The sequence below is a fragment of the Grus americana genome, chromosome 1, assembly GCF_028858705.1.
Source record: "Grus americana isolate bGruAme1 chromosome 1, bGruAme1.mat, whole genome shotgun sequence".
Taxonomy (NCBI): Eukaryota; Metazoa; Chordata; class Aves; order Gruiformes; family Gruidae; genus Grus; species Grus americana.
This window is the reverse complement of record NC_072852.1, coordinates 82,004,695-82,026,447: the sequence shown is the minus strand read 5'-3', so window position 1 is coordinate 82,026,447 and position 21,753 is coordinate 82,004,695. Positions and strand designations below refer to the sequence as shown.

The window sequence follows — 21,753 nt, the reverse complement described above, 5'->3', positions numbered from 1 at the left end:
AAATCTTCTCTTAAAACATTAAAGAACGATGAACCTTGTAGACAGAGGTATCTTTCTCCATATTTTCCAAAACTATCTCTTTCTGAAAAAGTTTGAGATGTCTTGCCAAAGAATGTTCCCATCATCACGATCTCAAATTAATTTATTTTTTTAATTGATGAATGCTATTTCAAAAGGCAGATTAGTCCACAGAAGATTTCCTAACAAACTCTGGCCTGCGCCAGTATTAGTAAAATGTGCTGATAAGGGAGACCCACTCTTCCCCAGGGAGTATAAACTGAGATAGGAGGTAAGCAAATCTGAAAATCTAATTTACAAATGAAGAATGAGTGGGCATTTATACTTAATGTCTCTAAAGATTATTTTTGAAAGTGATTTTTTTTAAGTAAGGCATCATTTGTTTAGTATCAGGAGAAATACCATCGCTCCTTTTCAGTTTTAAGTCCTTTCATTACCTTTTTCCATTTCTATTATTTTACTTTATTAATCAAAAGTGAATTAACATTAGTTAATTATTTGGTCCTGAATCTCTAAACAAAGCTAAAAATACAAAACAAGAATTGAAAATACTTGTAATAATTTGCTCTATAGTAAAATGGAACGCCAAAGATATGCAAATTTTACATAATAAAGGCACAAAAACATTCACTGCCCTGCTTTGTTGGACAAGTTCACAATTGTTAATTAAAAGCCAGATACAGCAACCCCCACCCACAGAGTAAGTTACTTTCTGCTACAGAAGTCAAATGCATAAATCTAAAACAAGATTACGTTTGACAGAACCATGACAATATCTGGCTATTCATATTTGACGTTAGAGGCTTTATATGTTCTTTTGCTACCCTCAATAGACCACACTTTTCTGAACTGATGATTCAAGATACCAACAAACATCACGTTAAAAAAAAGGCCTGATTTTGTTTTGTTAAATGAACATTTAGCAATGTTAAATGTTTGTTTCTGAAATCAGAAACTGAAATCTCCACTGGAAATCTTGGACTGAACACTCACACATAACTGTTCTGCATGGAATGTTTGTCCTCATCCATTTCTATGATTTTTATTGCTCTTAGCCTGTTTCCTTTATTGTTTTTGTAAATAAATCCCCTTCCTTCTTGTTCATTCTCCTTTCTGCACTGTTAGAAAATTTTATTTATTGGGGAAATTCTGTGTGTTAAACAGTAAAAATAAGACTTGTACTTCTAGACACATTATTAATATAATCACCAGCCTATAGTAACCTTACTCAGGTTTTAGAACAGTTACATGATGTTGACAGTATACATGAAGAATCATCAATAAAAACATGTAATTGATCCTTGGGTTTAGATTTTTTTTAATAGAATACTTGAGTTTTGTTTTGAAAATATTAGATACTTCTCAATACTAGACTCCTCTATGACTCCAGGTCTTTTAAATTTTCTCTGATCTACAAGCAATAAAAACAATTATCTGTGGTGCCAGCAAACAAGTACTGGACATAAATTACTATTACACTCTCTTTTATAAGTATATGACTCAAATAATAGCCAGGTGATGGGAGTTAATGCAGATAGCTTTGCAGAATATCCAGCCACCCATGTATTTCTGATTTCAAAGAATACAATAAAGATATTCTCTGTGAACACTGCAGAAGAAAATATTTCACATATGAGGAAAAAATCTAAATAGATAATAAGGATTATAGCAATTTTAACATAGGTCATCTTCCATAATCTGTATTAGTAGAGGTGTTTTCAAGATAGATATTAGAGGCTTTGTAGGTGATCCACAAAATGAAAGGTTAAAAAAATAATAATCAGTTCTAGAAGTGCATTCATGATAAATCAAATCCGTATGACTACATGTAATTATGAAATGTAACACATGAACTTCAAAAAAACTGAAATGGGATTTCGTACCATAACCAAACCCAAAAAACAGTGCACCAGATAGAAGACTACTCACAAAGCCAAAACAAAGGTCTGGTTGTTTTCTTCAGACAAATTAAACATACAAAATACCCTCCACAAATCTAGTATATTATTAAAAAGAAGTCTGATAAACAAGAATGGCCATAGAGGAAATTATGGGTGTTAATCTGATTTACTCATAGATATTTCCTGCTGTCTTGGGTATAACTTGATCACTATTTTTCTTCCCTTAAAAAGCATTATGACTAAAATTCATCTGTACACAGAATGAAAGGCACAATTCCCTCTCCAAAAGTTAAATACTTGCTTCTTTCCAGAATAATCCCACTGATACCGGACAAATGCATGACTTGCACTTTAAGGTACAGTACAAGATGAGCTGACCCTCCATAAATACGTGTTATTAGGGTAAACTCTAGTATTTTCCAAATATTCCAAGTCTTTTACAGAAAAGAGCAAAAAATATTTCCAGTTCCAGTTACCTGGTAAATAGCTAAGATGACTGTCCTAGCACATAACCAAGCCCCCACAGAAGTAACCTCCTACACATCCCACTGGCTAGACAAATCTGCACAGAAAACACCTGGTGAGGGAAGCAGCAAATGTGCCTGGAATTCTAGTTTCCAAAAGTTATTGCGTTATTACCAAACTAAAGGAATAATTTCTCTATATAAAGCCAGAAGAGAAACTTGCCAGCTTTTTCTTCACTTTACAATAAGACAGATGTTGCTTATACCAGCTTGACAGTGATTCCTAAATATAAATAAAATACTGTTGTTGAAATAGGTCCTTAGTTTCCATAATATCGGAAAAAATGATCTATGAAATACTAAACCCAAAAAATATCTCATTTGGATATTTGCAATTCTGAAGTATGCACTTATATTTTGGTAAATATTAGTCAGAGAAATGCAATGTTTGCTTATGCTTTCTTCTAAAGGTTATGAGGCACAGCTGCACAAATCATATGGGAAAACACAGTAGTACAGTCAATTCCATTACAATGGTTTTATCTTTGCCCCCAGTTTCTGTCTCTTAAATCAGGATGGGAGTGCATTTGTGACAAGTGTCTGTGTCTTTTCAGGAAAACATGGGCTGCATAAAACCAAGTCTGTCATTCTAATGAGTATTCAAGTCCTAATACATAAGCTTTCCCCAGTAGGCCAAAATATGCCCTTTAAAGTCAATGAGAGCTGTGTACAATGTAGCAGACAAAATGTGACCGCTTAATATAATTAGTTTTGTTGTCAGAAAACAAGCAGTACATTTTCCTAAAGGAAGATGAATGTCAATGTAAACAGGGAAAATTAAAATCTGCTTGCTAGTTGGCTATGTGGGTAGTTGTTCAGAAACTACAAATATAAGAAATGCCTACTCTAAGTACTTATCTCATGAAGTAAATCTTTGTAATTTAGAAAATTTGTTTAAATAACCCTATTGAGTAGAAAATTTATTTGGTAGAAAACTTTCTCTCTTGTGGCTTACTTTCTCCTACGTATGCTAACTACAAGAATTCATCTTTCTTTGCACAGCTAATGGTCACAAAAATTAAAACATATGTAAATAATAGGCACAATATTAGTGTACTGCATTTTTGTCTGCTATAAACATGCAAAGTATAACATAATGAATGAATATTTTTTAGAAGCACTCAATAGGAATGAATAGCCAGTAAGTTACTGAACTTTCAATCTGTAGCACTGACAATAAAAATACTGGAATTGGACAACAGAATACTTTTGTAGACCTCCATTCCACAAAATTTCCTAACATTTGTGTGATTTTAAGAGCTAACAATGCCTAGTTTTTAACAAAAGGCAAATAACATTTGCAGATTATGTAGAAGCAGCCTGAACACTATCCAAGTTTTTTAAAAAAATATGAAGCAGAGCAAAGAATTTCCTGACCTTTCTAACAAGTAATTGGAAGCAGATCTTAGTTTGAAGTACAGTAGTGACCAATTAACTGCTTTGATCATTAAAATTTTTATAAGACACCTGGAAATATTTTGGTTTTTACTTTTATTGACTTCAGCCTCACTCAGTTTCTGGACAGTTTACAAGGACACCATCAACATGAAAAATCACATTTCTGTCTGCAAGTTTCATACCTACTTGTAGGTAACCTGTAAGGCGATTAAAAATGAAGTGCCTTTGCAAAAACAACTCAAACCACTATGCTATTTCTCTCAGTCTGTGTACTTTTCACTTACTGAACACGAGTGAAGTAACAACAGGAGACTGGAAGGCGAATTGTCTTATTGTCCTCAGTTCAGCGTGAGTCATAGAAGTGGCTAACTATTGCATAAGACACCAGTTAAATTCTTCCTTTCCCAGGTCTACATCTTTACTGATGAGGCAGGTTATTTTTGAAGTTGTGAGACCTTACTTAGTGTGAGGTAACCACTGGCAGAGAGGCAGGCATACACAAAACAGGTAGGAAGCAAGAATGTTGGTGATATTCTTGAACCGTCTTGTGCAATAGGTTGTGGTAGATATTAAGAGGAACTACCACTCAGCCTGCACTCTAGTCTGTATAGATGTCTCCTCTGACAAACACACATATACTTGCTTAAGTTAGTATTACACAGCACCTTGAAATTGCTAACACTTAAATGATCTGATGTTCTGAGTTAGGAGCCCAGAAGAGCAGATACTTTGAGTGACTGCTCTCCAGGGACAAGATATCCTTTGGTAGCAAAAATATTCCTTGACTCCATCTCCTGCTGTCATAATAAAGTAATTTTAATGCTTTTATTTTTTTTCCTTGTTCCTTCTAAGGAAAGCTCAACACCGCACTGAGTATTTTCCTCTAAGTAAGGCTGCCTTCTGTGCAACTTTTGCGTCTCAGAAAGGAACTGTACTTTTTCAGTTGTGGCACTAAGTTTATAATGAATGTAATGTTGAAAATGGCTTCTGGGAGGTATATTTTACCCTAAAAAAATCCTCATTATTTTCCACCAAGAATAAATGGTGTAACACGTGACAGCTATATAGCTTGTGGGATCCACAGCATGGGTTATCATGAACAGGGAATCAAACAGGGATAACTACAGCAAACTCAAACTGCTGCTGCAGCTGCTGACCAAAAAAGACGACAGTGGTGAGGCTAACAGCTTGGAACAATACCAAGTGCATTTATTAATCTGATCCTGCTATGGCTCTGTATCTTCCACTGAAAATACACAACAGTATACAGAGAGTATAATTACTGAATTCATAGGAACACTTATGTTAATACTCCCAAACACAGGTTCATAGAGTTGGTCAGAGATGTTATCTTCTGTTTCAAAGTAAATCTCATTTGTATTGCCTAAGATGTATGTTTCAGGAAAAAAAATGCATTCCAGGAAAATACACTATCTAAAACAGGCTGTGAAACTGATAAGCTTTTGACATTGTTATTTGTTTTCATTTCTATATATGTTTTCAGAAATGCTTTAAAGTAACATTTGACTCTCCTGGCCTGGATGATGTGCTGAAGGCATGCGTATCACAAGTAGTTTTTACTTTTAAGTACCAGGTTTTAATTTCATTTTGAAAAAGTCTTAATGAAGTCCATGTACTTATTATTACATGACATGAAAGCATAATGGACTTATTAAGAGCTCTGTTCTCCAAGCTTCCTGAGACAATTAAAAGCAGAAATATTTGGAATTAGACCTTGAGTCAATTTAATTTTTAGCATCCTACCACTTTCCACAAATCCTTCTCTTTTTTTCCTTTCTGGTAGACACAGAATAATTGATTGCATATATGCCAAAGTAACAGCTCTGATCAGAAATGTCCATATTTTATACTGAGGCAACAAATGGTACATGAGCCACAGGCAGGTCCTACAAATGTGGTAACTGCTGCTACTACACTGGTCTCCTTGAGGAAATGGAAAACAACCAAGTGCCTCCTTTTGTACTTTCCCATGATGGAGCACACAGCCAGTGGATTTGGCATTTCTTGCAGACATTACCTTATTGGTTTGGTGGGGGTTTTTTGGGGTGTGTTTTTTGGTTATTTTTGGGGTGTGTTGGTTTTTTTTTTTAAAGAAAAAGAGTCTTTTAAATTATTTTTACTCTCTGTTCACTTTGTTTTCATATCAAGAACATCGGAATAGGCTGTACACAACATGTCAGTACATGTCAGACCAATGTCAATCTAGTGCAGCATCTATCTTTACGAGACAAGCAGCAAGTACCCAGAAAAGAGTATAACAGGAAAAGCACGCACTGACTCATTTACTACCATAGCCAGAGAAAAAAATATGTTTGCATTTAACAGCTCTTGATGGAATTTTCTTCCAATAAATTTGTCTAGTCTTTACATTTTATTTTTTTATTATTTAAAAAGGAATCATTTAGTCTTTTAGCATCTACAACATCTGGTGGCAACGAGTTCCATATTATGGGAAGAAGTATATCTTCCTGCTTTTTTTTGCAGGTGACATCTTCTGACTGTATTTACTAGACCACTTTATAATCATCAATGCCATATTTTAAGTGTTGTTAATTGTAGGATTTCATGAATTAATTGTATGATGCAGTGTTTGAATGCAAACATGTTCGCATGCAAACAGAATGAACTGTGTGATCAGAAGACTCTTTTGTATTGACCAAGTTAGAAGACAGCAGTTTTGAAACTTCTGGTAAAACAAGATCATAGGAATCTCTTGGGAACAGACACAATACAGCACCTAGCTTAAGAGACAAACTCTTCTGAATGTTTGTATTTTTCCTTGGTTTTTAAAGAATACTTTTACAAGATGATAGAACAAAACCCATAAACACGATGAAGGAAAATTCAACCATGCCCACAAAGCGAGGAAAAAAATTTATAACTTAAGTGTTTCAACTGCACAAAAGATCAGGTCAAAGACAAAGTAGGGGTAAACCCAAGACTGCTTCTTCATGAAATATACAGACAACAAAACCATATGATGGTACTTTTTTTAAAAAACAAGAAACCTAATAAAATTGAAACTAATGGAAAATATTAACTTGCATCTTTGCAAGTGCCAAACATCTGTTTCAGAGAAATCCCCTCTTAAGTATTTAAACAATGTCTTTCAATTAAGATGAGAAAAAGTTATAAAAGTACTGACTGTACCACAAATGTTGCAAGACTTAGGAGTTATCAATACAACAATGATAATTTTGATAGTTATCTTTAAATATAAAAATCAATACCAAGCAGTAACTGCTTTATTAACACTTTATAAAGAAACTGAGACATATCTAGTATTTCTATACCTTAAGAAACAGAAATGGTAGCAATTCCTTTTAAATCTGTCTTAAAAAAATCATATTCTAGTTTGGGTGATTTGTTTCATGTTTGCGCTTGTTCTTCTCTACAGCAGCCATGTTAATTCAAATGATCCAACAGGTACTAAAAATAAAGTGAATGGGTTTAGAGCAGCCCTGAAGGGAAGGAATTAGGGGTGCTGGTTGATGAGAAGCTCAACATGAGCCAGCAGTGTGCACTTGCAGCCCAGAAAACCAACCATGTCCTGGGCTGCATCAAAAGAGGTGTGACCAACAGGTCGAGGGAGGTGATCCTGCCCCTCTACTCCGCTCTGGTGAGACCCCACCTGGAGTACTGCGTCCACCTCTGGGGACCCCATTAAAAGACATGGGCCTGTTGAAGCGAGTCCAGGGGAAGGCCATGAAGCTGATCAGGGGGCTGGAGCACCTCTCCTATGAAGACACGCTGAGAGAGTTGGGGTTGTTCAGCCTGGAGAAGAGAAGGCTCTGGGGAGACCTTATAGCTGCCTTCCAGTACCTGAAGGGGGTCTACAGGAAAGCTGGAGAGGGACTGTTTATCAGGGAGTGTAGTGATAGGACAAGAGGATGCCCCCTCCCTGGAAGCGTTTAAGACCAGGTTGGATGAGGCTTTGGGCAACCTGGTCTAGTGGAGGGTGCCCCTGCATGCAGCAGGGAGGTTGGAACTAGATGATCTTTGAGGTCCCTTCCAACCCAAACCATTCTATGATTCTGTGAATGAGAATTTGAACATACTGCATATTAAATACAACTAAATCAAGTTCCTCTTGTGTCCTAGAAAAAGAAGAAATAGAACAAAATATCCAAAACAAAGATATGTTACAAATACTAAGTTCCTTAATATATGGTTGGTATGCTGAAGGCAAGGGAAAGATTAAAAACCATTCATAGTTAACTTAATGCTAAAGTGTAACTTAATGAATTTTCTACTTGAACATTCTCTGAAAAGCAGCTTTATTCATTAGGCTGGGGACTAAAATCATTGAGGGACTAAATGATGAGGACTAAACGATGTTTGGAGACTAAATTGCTTTGAAGGACAGGATCTGTTAATATTTTTGAGATTGGCTTTAGTTACATCAAATACTTACTATTGCCCTAGTGCATGGTTCAGTTTTTATAAAACTAACTTTATATGGTTCTGGCAAAACATTGGTATTTTAAAGTTTTATCGTTTCCATTTCAAAACTTAACCATCAACAACTAAATATCAGTCAAAGGTTAAAAACCATAATTTTAAAAAGAAAAAAGGTGTGAAGTGACCAAGTGACCTACAGAAAGGACTGCCTGGCTCCTATTGAAAGATTCTTTTGTAAAAACAAAAGGAATATAACAGAATAATGATGTATAAATAGAAATACAAAAATAGAAGGGCACTTCAGATGACACGTGGAGAATAAATTTTAAATTTACCTTCAACATAAAAAGAAAAAAAATAATCAAGGAAGATGTGCTCTCACCTCAACTGAACTGAGGTGAAGCTAAGCATGTGCTTGACAGATAATCAATAAAACACATCTTCATGCTCTTTCTTCTACTTATTTCAACCTTCAGTTTCAAAGACAGCAGATCTATATACCTATTCTAATTAGTCAAGTTTCTTTCAAGCAAATTTTCCTACAAAAATTAGATATTAGAATGGAAAATTCTAGGCTAAATATAGTATTTCCAATAGTTTTCCAGTGTTTTGGAAGTAGGAAGAATATAAGTCAGAATCTCCTCCTCCTTTTGGCTTAATTTTAAAAAAACCAGTTTTTATACACTTTATAAATGACAAGTTGGTAGAAAAGATGACAATAAAGAAATCTGAAATACTACAAGAAATAAAAATTTCTGCAGCAAGATATTATTTCAGATCACGCTGGATCTAATCTATCCCAAATTTATGTGAAGTCACTCTTTCAGAACCCAGTTTAATTATTTATTTAACACCACTCGAAATAATTATTTTAAAACACAAAATGCACAGTACTGTCAACATTAAAAAGCCAGCCACAGGAATGGGAAAAAATAAGATTAAGCACAAAGAAAACAGTGCATAAAAGTCTTGCACAAAATCCTGTATGAATAAGTAACCATAAAGAGAAAAAAAATCCAGGTAATTCAATTATTTAAAATATCAAATGACCCCACACTAAAAACCCCAAAATGGATAACTCAAAGACTAAGAATTCCTGTAAAACAACTAGGAAAATTCAATTAAAAGTTCTATGTTACAGAATAAAGCTGACGTTCTTGAGGTACTTGTATTCACACTAAAATCAAATGGGACTTCTACTGTTTATTTAAAGGGGTACTGGATAAAGCTCCTTAAACAAAAAGGTTCATAAAACTTTTCATTGATGATTACAGAAAGAATTTCCAAACAATTCCATATGCAAAATAATGAACAACTACATTAAGGCCACATTACAGACGAGAACAAAACTTAAAAGGGCAAAAACCTCTCAACTTCGTGATCACATTTTAATTGCTCTGCATGGATACAGAACTGACACAAAATTACTACTACTGTTTTATTTTGTCTCCTAATACTTTTACAGAGATATACAATGGACAGCAATACCAGCTATTGGGAAAGTAGTAACTACACCGTTAGGACTCAATGACTATCTAGAGAAGAAGCAGTAAAAAAGCAGAAGCAAGAAGTGGTTGACCTTGTGACCAGAGGACTAGGCTAGAAAACACATTAGGCAAAACCCCCAATGCCCATGATGCCAAGGATCATCTTGGCCCCTACAGTATCTCAATCTGAATGGCAAATTTATGAACTGACTGATTCCTAATACAACTCATGCCATAAATTGGAAAAGGATTACTCTAAGTGCATCAAAAGGACACTTCTATAACTGCTTGGGAAAGGAATTGTATATAGTGGCAAAAGATTGGTTTGATAACTCAAAAAGTCCATTCCAGTCTTATAACCTTCCTATTTCAGAAAAATCTAGTTGTAAATACAAGTGCTTTCAGAAGCCAATGTTCAAAATCAGAGAATCTGACACAACGAACAGAACCCCTACAACCATCACTGCATTTTTTTTAAACAAACCCTGGACTTGTGAAATATCATATTTTAGTCAATAATTACTAAATTGCTAGGACAATTTTTGTGGCATATGGCTAAGCTATGCATTCTTGCTTCAGTTCTCACTGATGAAAGACTAATGAGAGACTGTGATAGAAACATTAAGTTCTCTTTTGAATCCCAAGATGCAGTAGGTTAGACTGTTTCAGAACATGTGTTTCATACCTGTCAGATGGTTTGATTTGACCTTCAGAATTAAACTTCATATTTCCTACTGTTCCTCCACTCCTCTACAAGATTTTAAATTTACTAATCTTCACCAGAAATGTGTAGTAAAAAAACCCCCAACATGATGCCTGCTTGCATTTCAGTTGTCAGTTTTAAAATGTGATACACCATCCTTAGAATTAATAAATCTAACAATAATTGTAACATACCTGCATACAACTAGTCTTTTCCTGGAACTCACCAAGTTAACCTTCACAGTTTGAGACCTGAACTGACAGTAGGAATTTAAACATTAAATATATAGCAGTGAATTGAATGTGAGACCTCTTCTAGATTTTGTCTGATACTGAAATTATTTTTATGCCAAAATTTTATAGTTCATGTCATCTGAAGTAAACAGGATCAATTACAGTGCATAAAATAGAGTATGCAAACATTTTTGCAGGATCAGGTCTACAAGGATATTTTCCACTGGATAATCCATTTGGACAACCAGACCAAAAGGTAACAGCTAATTTACTTTTCTTTCATATTTACTGCAGGGGAATACAGCATGAATTTTTTCCCTAATTACAGTTCAGCAGACCTTTGGCTCATGATAAGTTTAATGATACCAAAATATGTAGCCAACAGGAAAGAAAAACAAAAAATACACCGAAGTTAATTAAGGATAAATATTAATTATATACTGAATGCCCATCTTTTTCTTTATTCTATCTGCAATTATGGTATATAAAGCCTCACAGAGACTAATAAAGGAATGCATAGGCAGTTGGAATAGATGACCATTGTAGGTCCCTTCTAACTGAAATATTCTCTTCTATTCTAAAATTCATATGGAAATATTTACTTCTCAGTATGTTTTACTGCTGAAATGCAATTGGATTCATGCACCATCTCACCTGCTAGAAACACACAATGTTGTGTGACTACCTAGCTAAAATATTTTAAAAATAAATATATTTATATATCTCCGCACTTATTAGATGTTGGCATTAAAGATCTCAACTATTTCATTTGAAAGCACTGAATAGACTGAAATACACTGAATCCAATCTTTTCAGACTTTTTAAATTTAAAAACTGTTTATATTAAGTTGCTTTTCTTGCTTTCTATCTGCAAATTAATTAAAAAAACCCAACAAAACATCTCAGCCAGTCATATAAAATATAACTATCTTTCAGGAATCATCTTCATAGAACAGCAGGAACTAAACTCAACCACAGAAAACAGAAAAATCTATAGTTCCACATTTTGAATATGAAGTAAAGGCCAAAATGTGGCCTTTAGGACTGTTTTCATTACTTCAAAATAAGATTAGGAAGTAGGGGAGATTAATATACTCTAATACTGATTTTATTTTATTCAGATACTGCTTTTCTGTTATTTTACAATTTATTTTCAAGCTTATTTCCTGTTCAGAAATTAACTGTTACTCCTGTAAATCAGCTGGCTTGGCTTCTCTCAGACCAAGGGATTCTGAAAATTCACCTTTACTACCTTATAACGATTCCTATCTTCCACTCCACAGCTGCATGGACCAGTGCATCTGGTACAGGCTGCACCTCATTTTCTTCACATCTTGGATCAGTGAAAGGAGATAGAGTGTAAGGGAACAACTAGTGTCATCCAAACATTACTTTACCAAGAAGCTAACATACTTTTCTTGTTCTTCTACTCACATATTTGGAATACTTTTAACATACCTCCAAAATTTCAGTCAATCTTGTAATTGCTCACAGGAGCAAACAACAAACATGAAAGTTCTTGCACTTTGGGACAAAGCTATGTTTATATTCACATAATTCAGTGCTAGCAAACTGAAGCAAAGAATGTTCAGTCAATGGGCTAAAGCCCCACATGAAGTCCATACAAACTGGAGCAGTCTTTATGTTCCTAACGGAGCATCATGTACCCATTAATCAATTCTTTAACCAAAAATATTACAAAAGCAATACAATTCTACAGGTCAGGGTTCAGGCACTGCTATGCCTCTGTCTCATAGTCCAGGGATCACAGTCTGGGAATTGTAATACTAGGCCACAGTTCACGTGCCATTAGACTCTACTTCTTGCCCTGATCTCCAGGTAATAAATATAAATATGAATGTATACACATGTATACACCGAAGAGCCTACATACAGGCATGCAAATGTGCGCTACCACATCAGTTACCTAAACTGTTAACCCTTAAAAACCCCCAGAGCTGTTCCACCTAATGGGGAACCCCTTCACATACATTCAGTATAAAAACAAACACTAGAATTTTTAAAGAATTAATGAAAAAAGCCGGTAAATGGTTCTCAGTCCAATCAGTAACAGAGGCACAGTGAGCCTCAAAGGCTGGTCTATGTGATTTATTGTATCTTGGGGCACTCAGTGTGCTGGGGCCTGTCACAGTACTGGCTGTTTTCAGAGCAGTCAGATGACCAAAGACCACAATGCAGGGCTAGAGGTTGTAGGATTATGAACACCAGGCAACAAAAGACAACACTGACAAATCAGTTAGTGAATCTTGAGCTTACATCAAAATGGACAGAATTTGGATACTCATGGACAAGTGCTTCCTTACTCTTAACTCTAACCAAGTTGAAAGATTTTGCTTCCCTCTACATCCATGTCTCATGGATACAGGTGGCATGTGATACTGTGCTGTATCCATGCACTGGATACAAAGAATAACATTTATTTTTATTGCAAAAGTGTGAAAGTAGTGGCTTGCCATTTAATCGTATTTCAGTGCCTACCTCCTTTTTACCTGTGTGCTACACTTCACTTCTCTCCCCTCATTTCCCACCCCATTAGTAGGAAGATAAAGCATTGTTTTGCCCTCATGATACATATATGCATACACATATATATATATCAATACTACATGGTCAAACATACCTTCAGGCAATTAATAAACATAACTTTCAGGACACAATGTGGATGAACCTGTGCTGGAGAAAGCAAGTCCGGCTAATAATTGTAGCAAGTGTATTCAAATTTGACTCAGTAGAGTTCTTCAACATGGTATGAATGCTTATATAAACCTCTGCAAGTTAGGTAGCTATGGAAGATGTCTTTGAACAGATATGATGGTCTTATTCTACTGCAGTTTTGAAGCATGCTTCAGAATGGTGGTGGTTATGAAATAATAGAGTCAAATTCCCGACTGAAATTTCCTTCACATCTTAGATATCCAGATTCCTAAGATGTTACCTGTGGCAACATAAAAACCATTTTTCTACTATGAAATTCTTCATTTAATATAGAACAGAAAAAATAAAACTAAGATTGCAGTACATAAGTTGAACTGTTGCCTATATAGTGCTATGTATCTTTAAAAACTTGGGATTATATGTGAAGTATGAAAAAGACACAACCACAATGCATTGCACATCTTTCATTTATTGTGTGAAAATATATGTTGCCATCACAGGTTTTTTTTTGTTTTTTTTTTTTAGCTTGCAGTGTCCTTTGATTAAAGGTGAAGAATTGCCAACAAAATCTCCACTAGCTTTAGAGGCTTCATTTGTCTTGAATACAGAGAAAGTTACATTTGTTCCTGTCTTATGTTGGGCATTTTAGCATGATGATATTGCTGCATTACTTTCCATTTCCCCCTCTTAATCTTAATCTTACCAACCTGTCATTTTTAGTATTTAAAAAAAAAAAAGCATTGAAGTTTGTTTGCACATGAGAAAATATGAACAAAGAGACTATAAATCACTTTTTGTTTCACTGATACTGAATGCGTACCATTTGTGGGTAACAATGTCAAACATCATATGTGTAAAAATACTTAGTTTGAGTTATTTATCTGTGAAAGGCTTTGAAATATGGTGGATCTATAAACACACTGGGTATGGAAAGATTTTATGCATACAACATTAAATTATTTAGAGAAGAATTTTATCAAAGGCAGGACATGTAGTTTCCTCAGCTCTAAAGAATTCCCATTGAAAGATCACTGATCAGGAAAAGAAAGGGTTGAAAAGTGTTGCATAAGGACAAAGGAACATCAATTACTTGCTTTTTGCTAAGCAACTTTCTATTAATTCAAATAATCCCATGCATATGTCCCATATAATAAGTGACCGTTAAACTGTACATAGGTTCGTGGTTGGCAAGTCTCTGAATATTTAAATCCTACAATGTCTTGGCTCTCAAAAGTAACCACTATTTTAGCACTAACATAACTAGAATAAAACTGAAGTCAGTTTTGGAAGTGCAACAGGAGATTTCTATGGTTTGCTTTCAATGTACATGTTATGCTGACACAAATGAATTCTACAAATATTTATCAGATCAATCTGTTTTTAAAAAGACTCATTCACAATCATTTTTTTCTAACTCAAAGTAAGTATTTACTGTTATATGTAGTAAAATATAATGCTGGACTACATTTATAATGTCCTGCAAAACTTGAGAGATTGCCAGATCCAAATTTTATGAATTGTTATAGAAATTCTTCTAAGAATCCAAGTACAAATGCAACTGCAAATGCTCATTAATATTTAAAAATATTTGTAGCAAATACATAACTGGCCAAACACACGACTGATTTTCTTAAACTGGTATCACTATTATACTTTTAATAAAAGAAAGCTTTAATGGAATAAATGACTGAGCAAGTTACAAGCTACTTTGAAAACTGGTATATACTACATTTACCATGAGGGATGAAATGCACTTTGTACCATTACAAAATAAGCTGGATAACAATCTGTTTATGAGTCTTTTCCTGACGCATTTAACCACTGCTAACCAAGTACAACTACTGTTGTGCCCATGCTTCATGGTTTGAAGGATTCTACAAACTTATTTTCAAAACAATGATGAAACATATACAGTGTACACTACCTTTGCAAGTATGTAACTAAGATGCCCCCTTGTCACTCTAAGAAAAAAAAATTAAAAAATCACTGAATCTCAGCCAGGAAAGCGAGGCATTTTCCCTGAGTTCTTTCTAGGAATTCCTTCCATAAGCTGCTACTTTTTAGTATACTCCATAAAGTATATTTATTATCTAACAGGTGCATGGGCTTTGATCGAGGTCCATTTACTCTGCCTCTTATGTATTCATATAAAAGCTATCATGCCACATGATTTGGAGTTAAAAACACCTTCCAGTCTCAACTTAAATACAGACAGACTTCATACATCTTATGCCAGAAAAAGCTAGCTGTCCTTACATATGATTTTTTTTTAAAATGAGTGGAAATGCATGTCAACTGATCAATTAGGGGAAAAAAGTTGACTGAAATGCTTTGATATTCAATAACTATATGGAATGAATACAAATGATGCTCCTACTAGATAAACTGAAGAGGATTTTGTTTCTTTGAAGATATTTTCATTGTTTCACTGAGTTGTGAAAACTTCACAAGGACAAGAAAGGTTAACAGTAGTCAGACAATAGAATTAATGGCAATGACCTCCAACTGTGTGTGTAGGTGGACAGAAAATTGAAGTTGCCATTCCTGACACAAATGGAAATCTAAGAAATTAAGGACAGATGAGTTGCTATTGAAATGCCTGCAGGAAATTATTGTCAATTCAAAATGGTGTGATCTAGCTGTCAACAGTGAGGAGTCTGCATTACATGGACTAGATGATCTGCACTAGTGGTCCTATTGACTAATTTATTTATGATACAAACTATTTTAATAGTAGACCTATTTTCACTTTCCCCACAGCTTATCCTTTGTAAATGACCAACTTCAAATAGAAACAAGCTCAAACATCCTTATGGAACATGTTTTCCCTGGACATCTGTTTAAGTGTCTTTGTGGTAAAACCCATGCTGCTAAATGTAAACTTCATGCACAGCGTAATGGAAGAGAGCTCATGCAATACTAATCTTAACTAGTAATAGGGTGAAACTTCTGAAGTTAAATCCTATTTTCCATAATACCATTCAGTCTATAAAAGCAGGGAACAGAAGAGGCCAAACACATTATTTCTACTTCCTTCTCAGAACAACATTATCAATTAGATTTGAGCTTAGTGATTTTGTTTACTGAGAATACTGAAATAACTGAATTTGATCTCAGGCTGCTACCACCATATGAAAGAGGGTCGTTACAGAAATAAAAATAAAAAAATTATTTTAAAGACCCTCAAAGAGAAGCGTGTTAATTTTTTCTCCTCCTACTCAAAGCGAATCAAACTTTAAGTTACATTTTACTGTTTATGCACAACCATTAAACTGTAAGTATACAGCATTAACAGAATACCTGAAACCAAGTTTCAGAACATTACAACATTTCATAACAAGACCAGTGCACCAGCTATAAATCATGCTTAATAAATTACCAATACATTTTCAGGCTGTCATATAACATGGGATGAAAGGAAAAGTTAATGACCTTTGTACACATGCAAACTGCATGATAAAGTTCATTTGTGAACATAAAATAGCATCTGTTCTTGATACTGAAATGCTTTCAATGAACTGAACTCAGATCATAATTTGAATTTGACAGACTGCACTTATGCCCCATCTTTAAGTTATTGTAATAAGAAATACTGTAAATTTCGACAAATGTATTCATTCGTTCTTTTTGGCTTGTGATGAACGTAAAATTCTATAAATATATATGAAGAAATTTATCATAGTAACAAATTGTGTGAAAAAAGGAGTGACAAATCTGAAGACATAACTCCTGATTCTGTTTTCTTGTGCATTTTAAGACAGTTTTCAGGATCAATAAAATTCACCAATTTCTCACTGCATAAAGTGAAACCGTTTAGTCACTGGTAACTTACCCTTTTCTGCTCTTTAATGTATTCCATCAGCTCCTCTCTTGTCCGTTTCACTGCTTCTTCAATTGCCTTTTCACTTCGTTTTTGCTCCTCCATTAATGCTTCCTTGACAATTTCCTTTTTAAAAGGAAAACATTTAAGCGTAAATATTAAAAGTATTTCACAAGTGTAATACAGGTCATTCCTTTCTTTCTACTAAAATTTTATCATGACTACACTCCTTTCTCAATGATAGTTAACCTAAATGTATGCGATATATTTACAAAAATTTATAAATTCAGTACTTTAATGACTAAAGGGCCTAAAGAAGAGTGAAATAACAACTTTAAAGCTGTGTTAATAGATATATAATGTTCCCTGAGAGGGAACCACTAATAACACTACTGAACTGGCTGCTTTAGTTTGCGCTGTCCCTTACTCGCAGCTCACAATGGGCAAACACCTCTGTGTAACAATTACAAACCACTCAAGATTATCAAAAGACAGCTTTGCTGTGGTATCAGTGAACTGGGAAGAAAACTCTTATCCTTTCCATTCAGTTTTCAGGAGGTTTCAAAGAGCAAACATCATCTAATACCCAGTCCCCTAGCCAACTCAGTCATATATTTGTGTCCTGTCCTTCAAAATAATCAGTGATACTAGTTTTTCCTTCTGTGAAAGAATCTTATAGAATCATAGAATGGTTTGGGTTGGAAGGGACCTCAGAGATCATCTAGTTCCAACCCCCCTGCCATGGGCAGGGACACCCTCCACTAGACCAGGTTGCCCAAAGACCCATCCAGCCTGGTCTTAAACACTTCCAGGGATGGGGCAGCCACCACCTCTCTGGGCAACCTGTTCCAGTACCTCACCACTCTAACAGTCAAGAATTTCTTTCTAACATCTAATCTAAATCGACCCTCCTTCAGCTTAAACCCATCACCCCTTGTCCTATCACTACATTCCTGATAAACAGTCCCTCACCATCTTTCCTGTAGGCCCCCTTCAGGTATACTGGAAGGCTGCAATTAGATCTCCCTGGAGCCGCCTTTTCTCCAGGCTGAACAATCCCAACTCTCTCAGCCTGTCCTCACAGGAGAGGTGCTCCAGCCCCCTGATCAGCTTCGTGGCCCTCCTCTGGACTCGCTCCAACAGCTCCATGTCTCTCCTGTACTGGGGCCCCCAGAGCCAGATGCAGTACTCCAGGTGGGGTCTCACCAGAGCGGAGTAGAGGGGCAGGATCACCTCCCTCAACCTGCTGGTCACACCTCTTTTGATGCAGCCCAGGACACAGTTGGCTTTCTGGGCTGCAAGCGCACACTGCCGGCTCATGTTGAGCTTCTCATCAACCAATACCCCCAAGTCCTTCTCCTTCGGGGCTGCTTTCAATCCATTCTCCCCCACCCAGCCTATAGCTGTGCTTGGGATTGCGCCGACCCACATGCAGGACCTTGCGCTTGGCCGTGTTGAACTTCATGCGGTTCGCATGGGCACACCTCTCCAGCCTGTCAAGGTCCCTCTGGATGGCAACCCTTCCCTCCAGCGTGTCAACCACACCACACAGCTTGGTGTCATTGGCAAACTTGCTGAGGGTGCACTCGATCCCACTGTCCATGCCGTTGACAAAGATGTTGAACAGTGCCGGTCCCAGTACCGGCCCCTGAGGAATGCCACTTGTCACTGTTCTCCACTTGGACATTGAGCTGTTGACCACAACTCTTTGAGTGCAACCGTCCAGCCAGTTCCTTATCCACCCAGTGGTCCATCCATTGAATCCATGTCTCTCCAATTTAGACACAAGGACGTCGTGCGGGACAGTGTCAAATGCCTTGCACAAGTCCAGGTAGATGTCAGTTGCCCTTCCCTTATCCACGGACACTGTAACCCCATCATAGAAGGCCACCAAATTTGTCAGGCATGATTTGCCCTTAGTGAAGCCATGTTGGCTGTCACCAATCACCTCCTCATTTTCCATGTGCCTGAGCACAGTCTCCAGGAGGGTCTGCTCCACGATCTTGCCAGGCACTGAGGTGAGACTGACCAGCCTGTAGTTCCCTGGGTCTTCCTTTTTACCCTTCTTAAAAATGGGGGTTATGTTTCCCCTTTTCCAGTCGGTGGGAACTTTGCCGGACTGACAGGATTTCTCAAATATGATGGAGAGTGGCCTGGCCACTTCATCCCCCAGTTCCCTCAAGAACCGAGGATGCATCTCATCAGGTCCCATGGACTTGTGCACCTTCAGGTTCCTTAGATATTCTCGAACCTGATGATCTCCTACAGTGGGCAGTTCTGCATTCTCCCAGTCCCTGCCTTTGCCTTCTTTGACCTGGGCAGTGTGGCTCAAGCAATTGCCAGTGAAGACTGAGGCAAAGAAGTTGTTGAGTACCTCAGCCTTCTCCATATCCTGGGTAACCTGGTGGCCCCCTTTTCATTCCGGAAGGGACCCAACATCTTCACTCCTTCTATGTGACCTTTCACAAAGTGCTCTCCTGTAAGTTCTCAAAGTCACCATCTGTCTTTGCTCTACTTCTGAGAGTCATTACAGTAAAATATCAACTGATATGAAGATTATTTAAATTCTGATATTATCTATTACTACTCTTTAACAAAGTCTGAGCTGCACGTACATCCTGTCAGCATACGTGCTTACTTCATCTCTTTCTTTGCTCTTTCTTGTTATGCTATATCTACCTTTAGATTTTATCCTAATTTAGATTTGGTTGCAAAGGTAGAAATTGGTCCTTATTTCATCTTCAGCTAAAAAGGATACAGCATCATTTGAGGCTCTTAGTGTTATTTTAATAGATTCAAGAAAAAGGGAAAGCCCAGTTTCCGATAAGAAGCTGAGGAAGAGCACTCCGCAAATTGCACTTGAAGTGCAACTCTTTTTTTCCTTTTTTCCTGTTTGTTTTTTTTTTTTTTTTTTTAACTATCTGATCAGAGGTTGGAGTACTACATTGTAGTCACAAAGTTAGTTTCTTTACAGGACTTTATATACATGTGCTTGGCACCAGTTAGAAGATAAGAAAACCTAATAAAAAAAATAAAGTTCTTCTAGTACTCATTTTCAACCATGTATTAGGAATCACAACCATGTAATCGCAATATATATGTATCTGCAGGAAGACAGAAAGAAAAAACAGTGTATTGTATATACCAGAGAACTCCAGTCAGTATTAAAAAAAAAAAAGCCATATGATAGTTTGCAATTTTATAGAAAAATTCCTTTGTTTCCAAAGAAGGATCAGGTGGCACTACCAAATTTTATCTAGGAAATGCAACCACAGACTGCAATGTTAGTGGTTTTTCAGAAAATAGTAACCCTCAAATTATAATGTCTGTGGTTATAAACTACTACAAACTACTTCTGAAGTCAGACATGGTTAACGTCTGCATGCAGTCGACTATTCCTTTTCCAGACTTTGCAAGCATATTAAAAATAAACTGATCTAATGGCAGGGATCCCTTTCCACTCAGTGCTACTAAGTTGTGTGCTCCCTCACACACTCAAGATAATATGATTTTTTTTTTAAATGAAAAATGCTTTTCTGTGTCATTATAGAATCACCATGGTCTCCATAAACACTGGACACACTAATGCATGATACTGTGTTATCAATAGTCTATTTATCAATGAGTAGGAATCATGATGTTGAGAGAAAAAACACAGTCACTTCTTTTATGAATCCACAAGATATTGAACATGAACAGCAATGTAATGATAGTCCAAGTCTGTTGCTGAAAAAAATATTCTTTTTTCTTTCAAAGATTAACATTCTCCCAACCAATCAAAATCCTACATAGTCTAACAAAGTTATTCCTGGAATTGCAATACCAAATATGCCATTTTTCTGGGCACTTCAGAAACACAGAGTAAATGGAGTATTTCAAACTCTGCCTCCCCCATAGGATTCTGTAACGTATGTGTAAGAAGAAACAAATAACAAGTGGACAAAGAAAGCCTGATAAATTGGTACTATTTTGCATTCCCTTAACTGTCAATGCACTTTATGTTCTCTATCATAGATGGGAAGAGTTTTGAGGATGTATTTAAGGAAATCAAATTAATACTATATACCATGCGGAAATGCTATCAAGTACAAAAGCATCATAAAAGGGAATGCAATGCCAATACCATGAATGTTTCATAGGTAAAAGCTGATCTCCTAGTAACAAATACTATAAATAGAGTGAATAATGATGAGAAAGAGACAAAAGCAAATTCTGAAGTAGAGACAAAAAGCTGTTTATAGCCAATTTAACAAAGAAAGAGCGATGGAAAGCCCAAAGGGGCTGGAAAGTAACCATTATGGCAGTATTCTGAAGGGACAAACTATAATTGTTAGGACAGAAAAAAAGATGCATTAATAAAAACACAGAAAAAATGGGAGCTTGGATGAAAATTGTACCTATGTTGTTAGATATCATATGCCATGTATTAGTGATAGGATGCCTAAGTGACCAGCAAAACGTAAACAGTTATATTTACAATTAGATGCAAAACAAAACCATAATACAGTCCAAAGTAACAAGTAACATGGCTGGTGTTGAACGTACCAGAAAGTATCTGGAGAGCGGAAAAG

At 36.1% G+C, this 21,753-nt stretch overlaps 1 protein-coding gene across 11 annotated transcripts in view; it reads right to left on the bottom strand.

Moving 5' to 3' along the window:
* CCDC91 (coiled-coil domain containing 91) overlaps positions 1–21,753 on the bottom strand; it is a 149,673-nt gene that overhangs the window by 22,585 nt on the left and 105,335 nt on the right. For all 11 annotated transcript variants that reach the window (XM_054813419.1, XM_054813414.1, XM_054813422.1 and 8 more), the window contains one exon: positions 17,195–17,308. In XM_054813419.1, the coding sequence (XP_054669394.1) occupies positions 17,195–17,308 (114 nt within the window). The remainder of the gene's footprint in view (positions 1–17,194; positions 17,309–21,753) is intronic.